General features: G+C 41.7%; 1 protein-coding gene across 1 annotated transcript; it reads right to left on the reverse strand.

The window, feature by feature from the left end:
* Positions 1-13242: 13242 nt before the first annotated feature.
* Positions 13243-16779, reverse strand: LOC116301786 (ER membrane protein complex subunit 2-like). The gene has a single exon (XM_031710902.2). The coding sequence runs from the start codon at positions 16762-16764 to the stop codon at positions 15871-15873; it is 894 nt and encodes a 297-aa protein (XP_031566762.2). The 5' UTR covers positions 16765-16779; the 3' UTR covers positions 13243-15870.
* Between the last annotated feature and the right edge of the window lie 226 nt (positions 16780-17005).

A 17005-nucleotide genomic window follows, 5' to 3' on the forward strand; every position in this document is an offset into this window, starting at 1 on the left:
CGCGCGCAAAGGATAGAACAAGGAATTGGTAGTCTCATCCTGCGTAAAGTCCGCACGCCTGTTAAGACGCAGCCCACGGACTCCAGCGGAGAAACCGCAGTAGCAGATGCGAAGCGAATAAAGACGGCCTATGGTAGCAAGTATGTCATACCACTGGACTTCGAAGTGATTACGAGTCATCGCGTGTATTACCCAAGGCAGCTAAGTGAGTTACAGTTCGAAGTAACCTTGGCCGATACGACCAACATCCTTGGAGAGATGTCCACCGCAATTAGTGGAGCCGTTCACCCATACTCTATTACCAACTTAGAGCTGCAGTACGAAACGGTATACAGCGAAGAGCTGGCCCGTAGTGCCGGTATGGAATACAGCTCCGGAAAGGCATTCCTTTACGACCACGTGGTGATGTATAAGACATTTAGCTTCTTGGATAAGACGGATGAGGTTATCAACCAAAGCATTAACCTCCCCCGAAGAAGTCTCACGGGGTTGATGCTGGTGTTTGCCAAACCCTATGAGGCCGGCAAGCGCGACTCCGAAGCGTTCCACAACCCCAACATTACTAACGTCGGCGTGAATATTAACGGCGTTCCAAACAAGGTTTACTCCCAGGGAATAAAGCCCGAAGACGTCTACAGGGAGGCAAAGCGTAAGTTTGGTGACCAAATTAGTCCCGAGGAATTCTTTAATGATAAGTACGCGCTGTGGATTGATATGCGCACCATTAACGACGAAGACCTACATGGTCAGGGTTTACGTTTAGTAAATACGCAGGATGGCATAACATTGGAGATCAAACGCACCAAGAACACCGATGCGCAGGATGCTGACAAGATAAACTGCTACATCTTCGTGGTGTCTGATGCGCAGCTAAGCGTAGAAATGAACCAACTTAAAAGTGTTGCATATTAGGGTTAAATATTCCTTAGATATACAATGCTGCAAATATTTGAAAACAACGGTACGAAACTGCAATGCATAGTGCAAGGCGACAAACTGTACTTCAAAGCGAAGTCCGTGGCGTTGGCGTTGGGTTACGTAAATTCCAGAAAAGCGGCGTCTGGTCACGTATCAGAGGAAAATAAGGTACTTCTCAGGTCTTTAAAGGGTGTAACTCAGCGTGACACCCTTAACGCACAGCCCAATGCCGTGTATTTGACGGAGGAAGGTCTTTACGAATTGATATTCGGATCTGAAAAGGCTGAGGCTAAAAAGTTCAGGAAATGGGTGTTAGGTGACGTCCTTCCCACGCTAAGGAAAACCGGTAAGTATGAGATAGAAAGGCGCTTTGACGGCCCCAACAAATTGGTATTCAAAATTGAGAATGAGTTCGACTTACATAAGAAAGTCGTTGATTACATCCGCCGCTTTTACCCTCAAATGCTCATAGCACCAGGCTTAGGAGAATTGCAGGATTCGGACGGTAAACGCATAAAGTGCTGGCAAAAAGGATATCAACGAGGACAGCCCGACCTGCTCATCTTGAATGCACACGTGCGATGCCGTGGTTTCTGCGTAGAGCTGAAGACTCCTAAAGGCAACGGGGTATTATCTGACAGTCAACGTCTACTATTGGAAAGGTACGAGCAGAATGGCTATAAGGTGTTAATCAGCAACGACTACGACGATATTTGCCGCGCAATAGCGGAGTATGCAAAAGGCATTCGTTTACCATGTAGGTGGTGCTGCAAGCGCTTTAGGAACACGCAGACTATGGGAACGCACTTAAAGATATTCCATAGGATATATGGACCAGAATAAATTTAATGAGATAAAGTTCATCCAGACACACTGGAAGGATTTAGAAATAGGGGAAATCTACGAGATAAAGAATTACGTGGTCTTCGAAGACATCGACCGCCTGCGCTTGGTCTTAAAGAATAAAAAAAGAACATACACCCTTTGGGCGCCCGATAGGATAAGGTATGCCATCGAAGGGCAGGATGTTACCCATGTTATGAGTCATGGTAAAAAGGATGGCAGGTGGGTATTTGACGTAGTCAAGTATGAGCCCGAGAGTCCTCTGCATTCGTAATGTCTGCTAAAGTCCGCTGTGCTTTAGGATCCGCGGAGCACCAATGGGATCCTTCAAGAAATACCTTGCCGCAATGAAGGCAGGTGTATTTTTTACGCGGCGTAATGCAATCAGCTGGTAGTTCGCACGTAATACAGTCCATATATTGAAAGGGTGATTAGGAATCCTCCCAGAAATGCCACAAAGTAGGCTAGCATGTACCTTTAAAGGGGGTCCTTATTTTTCTTGTTGTTTTGATGATACTTAACAAGAAAAATAAGAATGGGATTTGAGACTCTTTGCGCAAACCCCATTCTAAAAGGGTCTCAGAATGTTGAGTATAAGGTTGTTATATTGTTAAGGACGTTTATTTGTCGAGGCAGTTGAAGATATGTTCCTCTTCTCTAACACAACCACAGCGGTCGCACTCCTGCCTCCAATACTCCCTTTTAGTCCACGGAACGCCTTCTGCGCGTTCGAAAGAGGGGAAAGTACGGACTATCTTCTTATGGTAATCTATGCGATTCCTTAAGTAATCCTCTTTATGCGGGCAGCGACTCATCATATCCGCACATTGGTAGCAATCCACGCCTTCCAAGTCGTAGCTCCCAAAGAGAAATCGATAGTTGACTTCATGTGTTTTCCGATGCGTCTGTAAACGTTGACGACTGCTTAGTATCTTATTACAGAAACTACACTGTCTGCTTTGTTCACAGACGCCCCTTTTCAGGTGCTCGGAGGTGTTAGGAAATTCCTTATTACAGCCCTTGCAAAGCCCACAAATGCGTTTGTCTTGATGTTGTCGCATCTTTTGAACGGTACTGAATTCTTTACCACAATCCTTACAAACTTTACTAATTGGTTTCTTTGTGCAAACGCCACGACGAACGTGGTATTGTAGTCTTTGCTTGGTGCTGAACACCTTTTTACACATCGAACAGTTCATTTATACTTAAGTGTACCTTAACCACAATATAACGTATTTTTAACTTTATTGTTAACATTCTGAGGTGTCTTTTAAAACAGGTCTGCAGGAGCATATGCATGAGTCATTTAAAAGACACTTCAGAATGTCTAAGATAAGGTTGTTAAATTGTTAAAGATATGCATGTTACTTTTAAAAGATGTCTCAGAATGTTGAGTATGAGGTTGTTAAATTGTTAAAGATATGCATGTTACTTTTAAAAGATGTCTCAGAATGTTGAGTATGAGGTTGTTAAATTGTTAAAGATATGCATGTTACTTTTAAAAGATGTCTCAGAATGTTGAGTATGAGGTTGTTAAATTGTTAAGGATATGCATGTTACTTTTAAAAGATGTCTCAGAATGTTAAGTATGAGGTTGTTAAATTGTTAAGGATATGCATGTTACTTTTAAAAGATGTCTCAGAATGTTAAGTATGAGGTTGTTAAATTGTTAAGGATATGCATGTTACTTTTAAAAGATGTCTCAGAATGTTAAGTATGAGGTTGTTAAATTGTTAAGGATATGCATGTTACTTTTAAAAGATGTCTCAGAATGTTAAGTATAAGGTTGTTAAATTGTTAAGGATATGCATGTTACTTTTAAAAGATGTCTCAGAATGTTAAGTATAAGGTTGTTAAATTGTTAAGGATATGCATGTTACTTTTAAAAGATGTCTCAGAATGTTGAGTATGAGGTTGTTAAATTGTTAAGGATATGCATGAGTCTTTTAAAAGATGTCTCAGAATGTTGAGTATGAGGTTGTTAAATTGTTAAGGATATGCATGTTACTTTTAAAAGATGTCTCAGAATGTTGAGTATGAGGTTGTTAAATTGTTAAGGATATGCATGAGTCTTTTAAAAGACACCTAAGAATGTTAAAGATACTACTTTTCTTAAAGAAAGAAATAACCTTATTCTTAGGTATCTTCTTAAAAAAGTAATAGTCTTTAACAACCTCATACTTAACATTCTAAGGTGTCTTTTAAATGACTCATACGTATATATCTTTAACAACCTTATCTTTAACATTCTTAGGTGTCTTTTAAAAGACTCATGCAGTATGTCCTTAACGATTTAACAACCTTATACTCAACATTCTGAAGTGTCTTTTAAATGACTCATATAAGATATCCTTAACAATTTAACAACCTTATACTCAACATTCTGAAGTGTCTTTTAAATGACTCATGCACACATCCTTAACAATTTAACAACCTTATACTTAACATTCTGAGACATCTTTTAAGAAACATACGATACATCTTTAACAATATAACAACCTTATACTTAACATTCTGAGGTGTCTTTTAAAAGTAGCGTGCACACATCCTTAACAATTTAACAACCTTATACTTAACATTCTTAGGTGTCTTTTAAACAGCTCTACAGGGGATATCGCATGAAGTCCTTAACGGACTCTTTTGCCCAACCGACCATCGTCAAAAGCGCACCAAACCGTTCCGCGCGCTTCAGACCACACATTTCATCATACAATTCCTGCACGCGCTCCCGCAGCCGATCGATCTCCTCCCTTTGCATTTCTATGGTGTCTCTTTTATCTTTTGCGTCGGCGACAATTCTTCTTACTGCGTCCACTGGGTCCATCGTATATATAATGGATCCGAACCATATTCCCTGCAATGCTCTGATAGTAGGACCCACCGGCTGCGGAAAGACCCAGTTCATCGTGGAGCAGCTATTAGGACCCTTTAGATACCGCTTCGACTATATCGTGCTGCTTTGCCCCACATACGTGAATAACCGCACCTGGGAAGGCATAGGAGTGAAAGATGACGACTTCTTCGTAGATATCTTAGATCCTAATGAGTTATCCAGCCATTTGAAGTTTTGGCATCAACAATTCCCTAAAGATACACAGACACTCCTTATATTGGACGACATTGCCTGCGGGGACGACGTAAAAAAGCGCACTTCGGAGTTGGTGAAGCTTGCCTTTAGCGGCAGACACGACAATATTAGCGTTTGGTTGCTTTCCCAGCAGCTTACCAGCGTCTCTAAACCCTTTAGGGAAAACATAGGCTCCCTGGTCGTCTTCTACACGCCCAGTAAGTCAGACCTGGAAACCATCCTTTCTGACTACGGCGGTGAGATATCCAAGGAACAGTTGCATGAATACATGCGGCATTTAAAAACGCACCAACATTCCAAGATGATCTTCTCTTTGAGGTTTCCGTATTCCATTAACATATATGGATATTGAGCAGTTGATAGATGAAGTCCCCACACAGCTAGATGAAAGTAACCTTAAGGAACAACTTAACGTCCTTGTGTCTTCTGGGAAGTGTAAAGAAATGATAGGTAAGGAACTTACCCATGAGCAGGTTAACAAGCTGTCAGAAGAGGAGGTTAAGAAGTTCCATAAGAGGTACGAGGCCGCCCTTGCAAGTAAGACCACGGACGCCGTAGCAGACTCAGCCATTAAGCTGGCCACCAAGCTTCTCGGACTTGCACTGCCCATAGACGACGTGGAGCAACTGCGGAAGGACATAAGCGAGGACTATGTCATCGCCCAAGAACTTAAGATAACCTGCGGCTGGTTGTCTTTGAAGTGCGGTAAGTTAATGGCAGTCGCCTCTGCGGCTTTGCACGTAGCTCAGCACGTCGACTTGAAGGAGGTACTAGGTTCCTTCGGAACATCTTGGAAGGACTTCAAGAAGGACAGAGAAGTCGAAAAGGTCTTCCAGGCAGCACTTGCTGAGGTACCTGATCAAGTCGCCTCAAGTACTTAGTCAAGTCGTTGTCAAGTACTTAGTCAAGTCATTCTCAAGTCCTTAGTCAAGTCATTGTCAAGTACTTAGTCAAGTCATTGTCAAGTCACCTCAAGTCGTCATCAAGTCATTGTCAAGTCGTCCTTAAGTCATTGTCAAGTCGTCATCAAGTCATTGTCAAGTCCTTCAAGTCCTTAGATATAAGATGAGTGGCACCGAAGAACAACCACCCGTAGAAGATACCAAGATTACCAAGGCTAAATCTCCAGGCAGAGTTGCCGCGGGAAAGAAGCTCGCAGAGATGAATAAAAAGAACAAGGCAAAAAAGGAGGAAAAGGTAGAAGAAGAGGAATCCTTTTGGAATCCCGGCTACGTCATTGGCGCGTTAGGAGTCGCTATAGCAGCAGGCAGCCTCTACTTACAATGGCGGGCAGCAAAAAAGGTAAAACCACCAACATATCACGCGCCCGTGCACGCACCTGTGGAACCGGCTGTTAGAAAAAGTAAGATCCCTGAAATGGAATAATAACCTTCTCGCTTTGTAATATAATGTCGACCGCGTTGTTGAAAACTGTTGAAGAAGCAGCTATTATTACTTCCATCGTTGCGGGTATTGGTTGGGTAGGTAAGAAAGTGCTCAAAGAAGGCTTTACTGAAGACCCAAGCAAGAGCTTCGCTAACTTTGCTAAGATGACCGCTGCCGTTGGCGGGGCTATCATGCTAAAGGATTACCTACGAAAGGAAAAGTACCTGCCTACGACGTGAAAATCCCTGTGATTTTCTAATATATAATGGCTAGCGTGGTCGTAGGCGGAATTGTTGCAGCTTTAGCATTCACTGGAGCTAATTATGGTGGTCAGTATTTGGATAGATTAGTCAGAGGCGACAAAAGCGGAGATTTAGCCGCCGAAAGGAAGAGGCACGACTTAGCGCTGGAGAAATATCAGCGAGACGTGGCGGCTTGGAATGAAAAAAGACAAGCTTACAGGGATTGGTTGGATAAGAACTACCAAGACAAAATGCAGGCGGATAAGAACTTCGAAAACACGGACTACGCCTTTAAACTTTATGCGCAAGCACACCCCGACTTTAGGTTAAGAAAGCCTCAGTTTAAGAATTACTATCAGCCTTCTAAGAAACAAAAAGATAGTGAGTTGGTCTTCGTAGGAGTCGCAGGGCTGGCCGGAGGCGTGGCCTTGGCGTATCTAATATAATGATCGTCTTTTTGGAAAGCGACAAGAATAACTTTACTACTTATTTGAATCCTCCCATCAAAGCCTGTAAGGTTAGGTTGGTTAGTTGCTCTTTGTACAATTCTTGGTATAATTTAATTAATGGCTTTGTCATCGGAACTTCCGGCACCAAACCAAAAATACCAGATTCCCATTACACCCCCATAACACTGGCTAAGGAGCTAGCAAAGCATGGATATACTCTTACCACAGGATTACCCCATGAAATGAAATTCAAGAAAAATAGTGGAAGCGCTAATTTAAAGGACAGTTCATTGGTAGAACTCCTGGGCCTTACTAGTACCACGATAAATAGCGGCAGTACATATGATGTGAAATGGAAAGTCGCATCCTCTTACGAAGTCTATTGCGATTTGGTTCATAGTTACAACAATGGAGAAAAGTCTTCTCTTATGTCCAAGTTTCTACCCAAAGGTAATCCATTTGACCCAGTAGAATACACTCCCATTTCTTTGAGCTATGACTTGTCTAATTTGGTAGAAAGCATAAACATCACCATTAAAGTGGACGGAAAGACGGTGGATTTTAACGGACGTAAGATCAATCTCGTCCTGGAATTCATATAATGGGCCGCGTAGAGGACAAACTTAAAAGGATTTACTATGGGCCTGAAGGCTATTGGAAAGGAGCGTCAGCTATCAAGAAACTCGCGACCGCGGCCAGGGTATCAGATGAAACGGCTAAGAACTGGCTAAGAAAACAAACCATCTGGCAGGTTTATCTTCCCGTGCCTAAGTACATTCCCAGGCCCAGCTTCACCGTAAATGCCCCCAATGAGGTTCATCAGGCAGATTTGCTTTTCTTACCACATGACAAGGTGAGAAGAAAGACCTATAGGTACGCTTTGACCGTAGTCGATATCGCAAGCAGATACAAGGACGCCGAACCCATAACCAGCAAGGATTCTGGGGAAGTCGCAGAAGCCCTAGGTAGGATTTATAAGCGCGTCTTGAAATGGCCTAAGCTGCTGCAAGTGGATGCGGGGACGGAGTTCATGGGCGTGGTTACTAAGACCCTGAAAGACCACAGCACTAAGATTAGGAGAGCCGAAGCTGAGTACCACAGGGGTCAGAGCATCGTTGAAAGATTCAATAAGACCCTGGCCGAGCGTCTCTTTGGGTACCAGTATTGGAAAGAGCTGGAAGATCCCTCCAAACGCAACAGGGAATGGACTCAGAGGCTCCCCCAGGTCGTCGCGGCTTTGAACAACGAGGCGGCCAGGGCTACGGGAATGAAACCCAAGGATGCTATAAAAAAGAAACACGTGGAACACAAGTCCTACGTCAGAAGTTCAAGGGCGGTCGGACTGAAGGAAAAAAAGCTTCCCCGCGACATAGTGGTCCGATACCTCTATCAGCCGGGGGAACTCGAAGGTGGCAGTAAGAGAGCCACGGATCCTAACTGGTCTCTGGAAACGTATGAGATTTCGAAGTCCGTCACCAAGGAAGGGCAACCCGTGTTGTATTACCTAGATGGCATTTCTCCGGCTATTGGAGGAGGTTGGCATGGATCCCCAGCAAATATCACCTGGCATTTCCCTTTTAGGAAGTCTACGAACTCCTGCAGGATTTCTAAAGGCACGGTGCAAATTTCGTCCCAAAGTATTACCGGAGGTATGTCGTGTACTGCCTCCGGTACCCACTTTTGGCCATTCCAGCGAAAGAAGCTGTGGTAGGTTTGCGCGTCGTAACCCATCTCCGTTAATTCCCTTTCCAAACGATGCGTAGGAGTTAACACCTTTATTTTTGGAAAGAGTTCCAAAACCCTGGTGGTCTTACCACTACCACCCGTTCCGTAAAGGTAAGAGAAGCGTTGGTAGGAAATGGGGTCCGTAACTAACGGTAATGGCTCTTCTGTGGGGGTAATGGCGCCTTTTGTGTGTCCACCATGATATTCCACACGTTCTCTCCAGGCTTTTATCTCTTCGTCTTTAACGCGCCATTGACCACTTTCCGCTAACTCGTCTTCGGTGTAGAACTCCTGCATCTTTTCTAACACTTCGGGCTTTACGTACAGGGAATCCGTGGCTACACGTGGTATGTCCTCTTTGTCGAACCGTAGCAGCATCGCAAGAAGGTTAATGTGCGCATATGCTAACATACTGGCACGCAGATGGTAATATTGCGGTCTGTGATCTTGGTAGTAACACAGTGCATTCCACTTATGTTCTTTTTGACCTTCTACGAAGTAGTTCCACTTTTCCACAGATACCATCGATCCATCATCATGTGCGCGCTTTACGAGGAAGCTTAACTCTCCTTCGTCCGTTATTAAGCGTCGCTGCATATGTTTTTCGCCTTCTTTTGCGCCCTGAGTGAACTTTCCTATGACAACCCGCGCGGTGGGGTTATGCTCAGGTAACCATTTTGTGAAGGAGGAGTGACACAATATGGCTTCGTGGGCGGTGTACGTCATAAGTTTATGCTCTTCAAAGAACTTTAACAACGGCACGGGAATCCATTCCTTCTCCTGTAAATGTTTACCATACCACGCGTAAATTATGGGGTGTAAGCCCTTTGCTAACTTCCATGAGGTTAATCTTACAAACCCCGTAGCTGGAGCGTCATAGCTGCCGTCTAAGGACACACGAAAGAACTGTGAGTCTGGATGTCCGTAGCGGTCATAATACTCCTTACAATCCCCCAATCCTTTAAAACTTGCGGGGTAACAGTGTTTCATGTCTAAGGAGACGTATTCGTTTTCGTCATACTCCATGTTCCACAGACCTCCATGACCATGCTCTACACAGGCTTTGGCTATGTCGGCGAATTCCTTAGGCGTGGACTTCCATCCGTTCCTCTTCTTTGCGGCTAAGAAGTCCAAACTACGAGAGCTAAGGACCTCGTCTGAGAAGTCTTCCCCTAAGGTTTCACAGGCACTTTGAATGCGTTGATGTTCAATTTCGGGGCGGTAAAGAGTACCATCCTGCGTCATAAACTGACTTCCTTCCGAATCCATCAACCAAACGGAGTTTTCGTGGACTAATTCTACCAACGGAGAAGCTTTATAGACCTTAGTTTCCTTCTTTTTGGTGAACCTAAGTTCTCGCCAAGCGTGTCCATTGTGTTGGTAAATGATTATGGGGGCACCTCTACCTCCGTATTTGTGCGTACCTGGGTAAATGAACCCGTCAGTGATATCTTTTACGTGTATGCGGCGTTCTAAGGCAGTCTCTAACTTCTTGATGTTGTCTATGGTGGCTCCGGCCTTATGTGTGTCTTTTTCCCATTTCCTGATGGCTTCTCTTCTCTTTAAAGTTAACTTACTACCACGGGTGGAGTCCTCAAAGAACTCTCTTACTAACTTCGCAACACAGTTACCTGGATGTCGCATTGGTTTGAGCTTCTTAACGTCGGGCTTCTTAATCTCGTACGCACCGTAAATGACCACAGTAACTGGGTAAGCGACCTCGTAAAACATCATGTCAATGCCTACTAACGCTCCCGGGCGCGTATTTTCACTTAAGACAAACAGGTTTTGCTTACCTGACGCCCGAATAGGATTACGGCCCTTTTCGATTATCCACTCGCCGTCTAAATACTTTATAAACGTCAACTCCAAACGGTAGTTACCTTCGGGCATCATGTCGATAATTTTTTCTGCTCTTTCTTCGTTCATCGTCTCATCTGTATCTCCCTCCATAAATGTTGTGAAGGCAAAGTCGGCGTCCAGGCGATCCAACACCTGAGTTCTTAGCTTACGCACAGTTTTGTTTCGTATGCTCTTGATGGCGTCCATCTATATCTAAGGAATATTTTAACCTCCGTTTGCGGTACCCAAATACAGCAGCAGTAAGGGACTTTTCGCGCTGCCGACGGATCGCGCAAGACCCCCTGTAGGGCCTCGTCACTGCTCCAAAAAACCCACCCCCCCCTGGGGTTTTTCGATTTGTGATTTTTGGCAATGCCGGCGATTCGCGAGTCCCCCTTACTGCTGCTTGCGTTCATAGTGTATGGCAAGGGGGGGCGGGTGAAATTGAGGGGGCATAGGGAAAATTTTGGTAGGTAAAAGGGGGGATGGGCAAATTTTTATCAGAAAAATGGGGGGGGGGGGGGGGGGGGAAGCACAATTGTTGGAAGAAGCTACTAGCCTTGCTTAGGGGAATCGTATTTTTTTGCATGACTTTGATTATTCTGGGCATTTCAAATTTTCACCTGCCCCCCTCCCCCCTCTGCCATACTTTATGAACGCAGCCTAAAGTAAATAAAGTTTCTTTTGTTTTGTTCTCCAGATATGGAAAGTGGACGGTAACAATGGGATGCGGGCAAAAACACATGCGTGCTGGCTGCGACGAGAGAATGGGAACCCTAAAGTGCACTCGGTGGTGTGAATTCAAAGACAACTGCAACAAAGTGATAGCACAAACAACGAAGCCTTTGATAGTACAGAGCAAAGCAACAAACATCCTTAATGAAAGCCCAATGGGATTTTACATCCATTTGATAATCCTGAACATCACGGTATTTTTGATTTCCGAGGTCATTACATTTGACGATGTTATCATGCGACTTACATACGGTGCTAACTTAGTCGAGACAAAATGCGGCTAAAATAAAGGTTTTTTATCAGTAATTTACATGTCAGATATGGGCCGTATGCTAAAAGACATTCACTTCTCTTATACCAAAATATCAGTCACTTTCTAAGAAACATGTTTTTATGATAACTGTTTTTGGCGCGTCTGGAAGGGCCTCAGGGCTTTTTAGAGGAGGAACGCAGATAAGGAATACATTACCGATGGCTCCGCATTAAACATTACGGATTGCTTGTGTTGTATTTCAAATTTGCGAATTATTACCGGCTTTATTGGTCATTCATTTTAGCTATATTTGGTTACAAAATTGAAATACGGATTATTTTCAAAATGTCAACCAGGATTATGGATTATTCATAAACCCGAGATGGATTGGATGGGCGTATCAGAATAAGATTAGACTCGAGATGGATTGGATGGGCATATCAGAATAAGATTAGACTCGAGATGGATTGGATGGGCGTATCAGAATAAGAATAGACATGAGATGGACTGGATGGGCGTATCAGAATAAGAATAGACATGAGATGGATTGAATCGGCGTATCAGAATAAGAATAGACATGACATGAATTGAATCGGCGTATCAGAATAAGAATAGACATGAGATGGATTGGATGGGCGTATCAGAATAAGAATAGACATGAGATGGATTGAATCGGCGTATCAGAATAAGAATAGAATGGATTGGATGGGCGTATCAGAATAAGAATAGACATGTGATGGATTGAATCGGCGTATCAGAATAAGAATAGACATGAGATGGATTGGATGGGCGTATCAGAATAAGATTAGACTCGAGATGGATTGGATGGGCATATCAGAATAAGAATAGACATGTGATGGATTGAATCGGCGTATCAGAATAAGAATAGACATGAGATGGATTGGATGGGCGTATCAGAATAAGAATAGCCATGAGATGGATTGAATCGGCGTATCAGAATAAGAATAGAATGGATTGGATGGGCGTATCAGAATAATAATAGACATGAGATGGATTGAATCGGCGTATCAGAATAAGAATAGAATGGATTGGATGGGCGTATCAGAATAAGAATAGAATGGATTGGATGGGCATATCAGAATAAGAATAGAATGGATTGGATCGGCGTATCAGGATAAGAATAGACATGAGATGGATTGGATGGGCGTATCAGAATAAGAATAGAATGGATTGGATGGGCGTATCAGAATAAGAATAGACATGAGATGGATTGGATGGGCGTATCAGAATAAGAATAGAATGGATTGGATGGGCGTATCAGGATAAGAATAGACATGAGATGGATTGGATGGGCATATCAGAATAAGAATAGACATGAGATGGATTGGATGGGCATATCAGAATAAGAATAGACATGAGATGGATTGGATGGGCGTATCAGAATAAGATTAGACATGAGATGGATTGGATGGGCGTATCAGAATAAGAATAAACATGAGATGGATTAAATAGGCGTATCAGCAGTCCGGAAGTCTGCTTTACACTTCTGGCTGTGTACTGGGGCATTATTTACTTTTCATTTTAGTTTAACGAGAACCATAATGATCTTTGGTCATGTAATGCACTACTGACTGCCTTGATTCTTCCCATTACCAATATATGCTTCAAAAAGCAGGTGTTTTTATCGAATAAATCCATCCCGCACACTTCACTTTGAAATATGATAGAAAGTTAATACTTCTAAGTTAATTTTTTAAAATAAAACAATCTTTAGTAGTAGAATAAAGCAATGAGACAATATTTTGCAACCAATTAAGAACGGTTTTATTTAGCCCAAGTAATGGTCAGTAAACGGATAGAGGCTAGTCTTATTTTCATTGTTTTCTTTGTCTATTTGACTATCACACACTAACAATCTATAGTGAAGGCATTTAACCCTTGAAATAAAAAATATCAGTTGACATGTAACAAGACAAATAGACACAAAGAAAACAATGGAATTATGGCCTAACAATGTGTATTAGTCTAATATCTATTTCACTTGAATATCAGAGAAACAGGCATCCCAGCAACGTTTTAGACAAATTTGATAGGAAATATAGGCTGTGCAAGATTTTTTCCCAAAAATATATGCACTTTATAGGAGCTAAGATAGCTTTTCGGTGGCGTAACCATGGATTGGGAGGGTGCACAGGCAATGATTTGCAGAACTAAAAAGCCATTAAAAAAAAAACAGAACCAAAAGAAAAAAAAACCAGAAAGGGGCCATTTTATTTCCTTCGCCAAATATGCTAAACAGTGTAAAATATAAATGTATCAATCAGCAGTCGTCCTATTCATAGGAAATATAGGAGGTTTTCTTTAAAAATGTAGTGTTTAAAAAACGAGTAGGAGTGTTTTATCAGGCATAAAAGCACGAGGCGTAGCCGAGTGCTTTTATACCTGATAAAACACGATCTACGAGTTTTTTGAACTGCTTAAAACACTCATGAAACACTCAATTTATAAGATTTTGGTTCAACTGGAGCCACCATACACGTCACGAACATGGATTTTTATACTTTGACTTTTATACTTCGTCACGGGCATGCGCAACCACATTCAATAGAAGCTCCCACACGTTGGATATTGCGTGCCAAGGCAAAGACAGGCACGTTAGTCAAAGATCATTAGGGTTGACTATGACCTTGATGAAGCTCTGTCTTCATCTAAACTTGGATGCATACTTCATCCCTGATGAAGTCATCCTCATAGTATTCGAGTGGTCTTTATATAAAGATCACATGTGTCTTTATATAAAGACACATGTGTCTTTATATAAAATCGCTTGAATACTAATGAAGATGACTTTATCGGGTATAAAGTTTCATGCATGTGACGTGTATGGTGGCTCCAATTGGACCATAAGCGTATGAATTATTCATGAGTGTTTTAAAGGCTCTTTATAAGATCCTATACAAATTATAGGAAAAATAGGATATATAGGAGGTCTGGGATGCCTGGAGAAAAGACGGAATTCAGGATAAAAAAGTTTTTAGCATTACTTCAACTCTGTCAAACTTTTGAAAACTTTATAATAAAGTCTCAAAGTCACTGGCTGTTCAACCAAGCAAAGCAAGCAAAATTTTATATTCAAGTCTAAAATTATATTAATACAAGATATTCATCAGTCAGACTTCCCCTATAGTTGATTGCATCATGAGTGGAAACTCTGCCTTCTAACATACAGTACTGTATATTAGGGGGCTGGTTTTAAGATTTTACACAACTTCTCAATCTAAAGGGGTGCAATTGCCCACCACCTCATACTAACACCAACTCATGATTGCTAGTACGTTTGATTATAGACATATAGGAAGGGCTATATATATCATAAATTATAATCGTTAAAGTACAGTGAGATATGCATATATGAATTACCACAAAATGGACCAAACAGGAGCCTGTCAAATTTTTTTAGCATAGCCATATTTTTATTTTATCAAACACAAAACCATTGAAGCAGTGGAAGATCTTCTGCTGCCAAACGCAAGGTAAGTACCATTGTTTTGAGTTTTGATGTGTCTTTCTCTAATAGTGGGCTAACACTCTTATAGTAGCGTAGCCAATAACAATGCAGGATTTGTCATTGTCCAGCAGTTTGTTTATGATTTGGTTACATTGTCGACATCTAACTGGGACCACTTTTATGAATTTAACAAATCATGATGTAGAGTGAAAAATTTAGCCAATCAGGAGAGTGCACAATTAGTATCATATTAACTTCAGCCAATGAAAATGTCTTATTTCCAGGTTTGTGATTGGCTGTTAATAACAATTAAGTTGAATGACAAATTATTCTATACTTTCTTCCTAGCTTATTAACCAACCTCTTCTCAACATTAAAGTTATTCGTCAGATATGTAATCAGATATATCAGATATATAATCAGATTTAGGCTCTGTCGCTTAGGGAGTGTTTAGAATTTATATGTTGGAGGGTTATGGGGATTTGAAAGGGGGGGCATCCATTTTATCATGTAACAATTATTAGAAAGGGGGTGATGGGGGTGAGGGGCTTTTTTCAAAGCTAAATATATTTAATGTCTAATAAAGGTCTCTATTTTTTGGGGGGACTATTTTTTTGGTGGAGGGAAGGGTCCACTGAAAAATATGTTATGTTTGGGTTGGGGAGGGGGGGACCCAAAAAATTTTTTTTCAAAATGTATGATCCTCATAGCCCCCCACTCTTACCCCATAAATGATGAATGCTCTCCTTCTCCTGATTGGCTTGAGTTGAAATGCTTTGTTTTCAAAGTGATTGGTTAACTTGATTAAAGGGGTACCAGCCAGAGTCTCGGCACTGTAATATACATATAGCTATGAAATAAAAAGGCAAGCTTGAAATGTATGAATACGTTGTTCTGCACCTAAATGTCTACATTCTTTGCTAAGAAGGTATATTTGGAGGAGTATTGATTTGAAGAGAGTCTATCATTCCACCAAGTGCCAACATATTGTCCTCTTCCTGGCCATCACCAACTTTTATTGACTGGTATCTCTCCATAATTTGACCACCAGCCCAAGACGCATACTTTGCATTCTCACGCTTTGCCTTAGAATCTTTAGAGAAAGACGACAGATGTGAAGCTGACAAAAAGAATCCATACAAAGCCCTCAAGTTATCGTTGTCAAGCTTTAAGGATTGAGCGAAATACTTGCGAGATTTCTCCATGTTTTCAAGGTCACCAATGGTGTATAAGATCTCAGCGAAGCGTTGATGGTACAGATGATTGTGTGGATTAGCGAGGATAAGTTCTTCCATACAGAACTTGGCTTTACGGAGATCTTGTAGTGATATATAAAGATCGATTAACTCCATCCAAGCTTCTTGATCACTCATAAACTTCTTTAAATATTCATTAAGTTCTTTGATCGCTTCGGGAATCTTGTTCTGGGATTTCAAGATGGCGATCTTTCTCTTGTACGCTACGGAATTCGCGGGCTCTGCTTCTAGAATCTTATCGTAAATTTTCTCTGCATCTTCGTATCTCTCTAAGGCCTCTAACCTCATTCCTTTTAGCTTCTTAACTCGCATACTGCCAGGGAATTGTGTATTCAATTCTTTCAAACACATGGTGGCTAAATCAAGTTTACCACAGTCCAAAGATGCCAAAAAAACTTGCTCGTAGATCGTCCACAGTTCGTCTCCGAGCTTGTTTCCGTGTTCAAGAAGGAGGCATTCTCCAAATTCAACGACTTCTTCGCTGTTTCGTAGCGGTTCATCGCGCCATTGTCTCATTTTTTGTCGAGCTACTTCGATATCAACCACTTCGTCCGCCATCTTGATTTTTACCGGTATCAACTACGCATGCGCATTATTTAAACAATCATGTGATCACAGGTCAAAAATCAAAAATATTTTTCAAATTCCCAAAAATTATTAAAAAAAAGATTCTTTATTATTATTAATTCATTCTCTTTTCAAGTATTCTCCTATTTTGTGTTAAGTTTGATAAAAAAAAGTAAAATTCCGATAAAAATTTGTAATACAGAGATACAGATGTAATTTAATAGACGTGGAG

This window comes from Actinia tenebrosa, unplaced genomic scaffold (genome assembly GCF_029948245.1).
Source record: "Actinia tenebrosa isolate PJP-AT-01 unplaced genomic scaffold, QUT_ActTen_1.0 PGA_scaffold5__44_contigs__length_20552954, whole genome shotgun sequence".
Classification (NCBI taxonomy): domain Eukaryota; kingdom Metazoa; phylum Cnidaria; class Anthozoa; order Actiniaria; family Actiniidae; genus Actinia; species Actinia tenebrosa.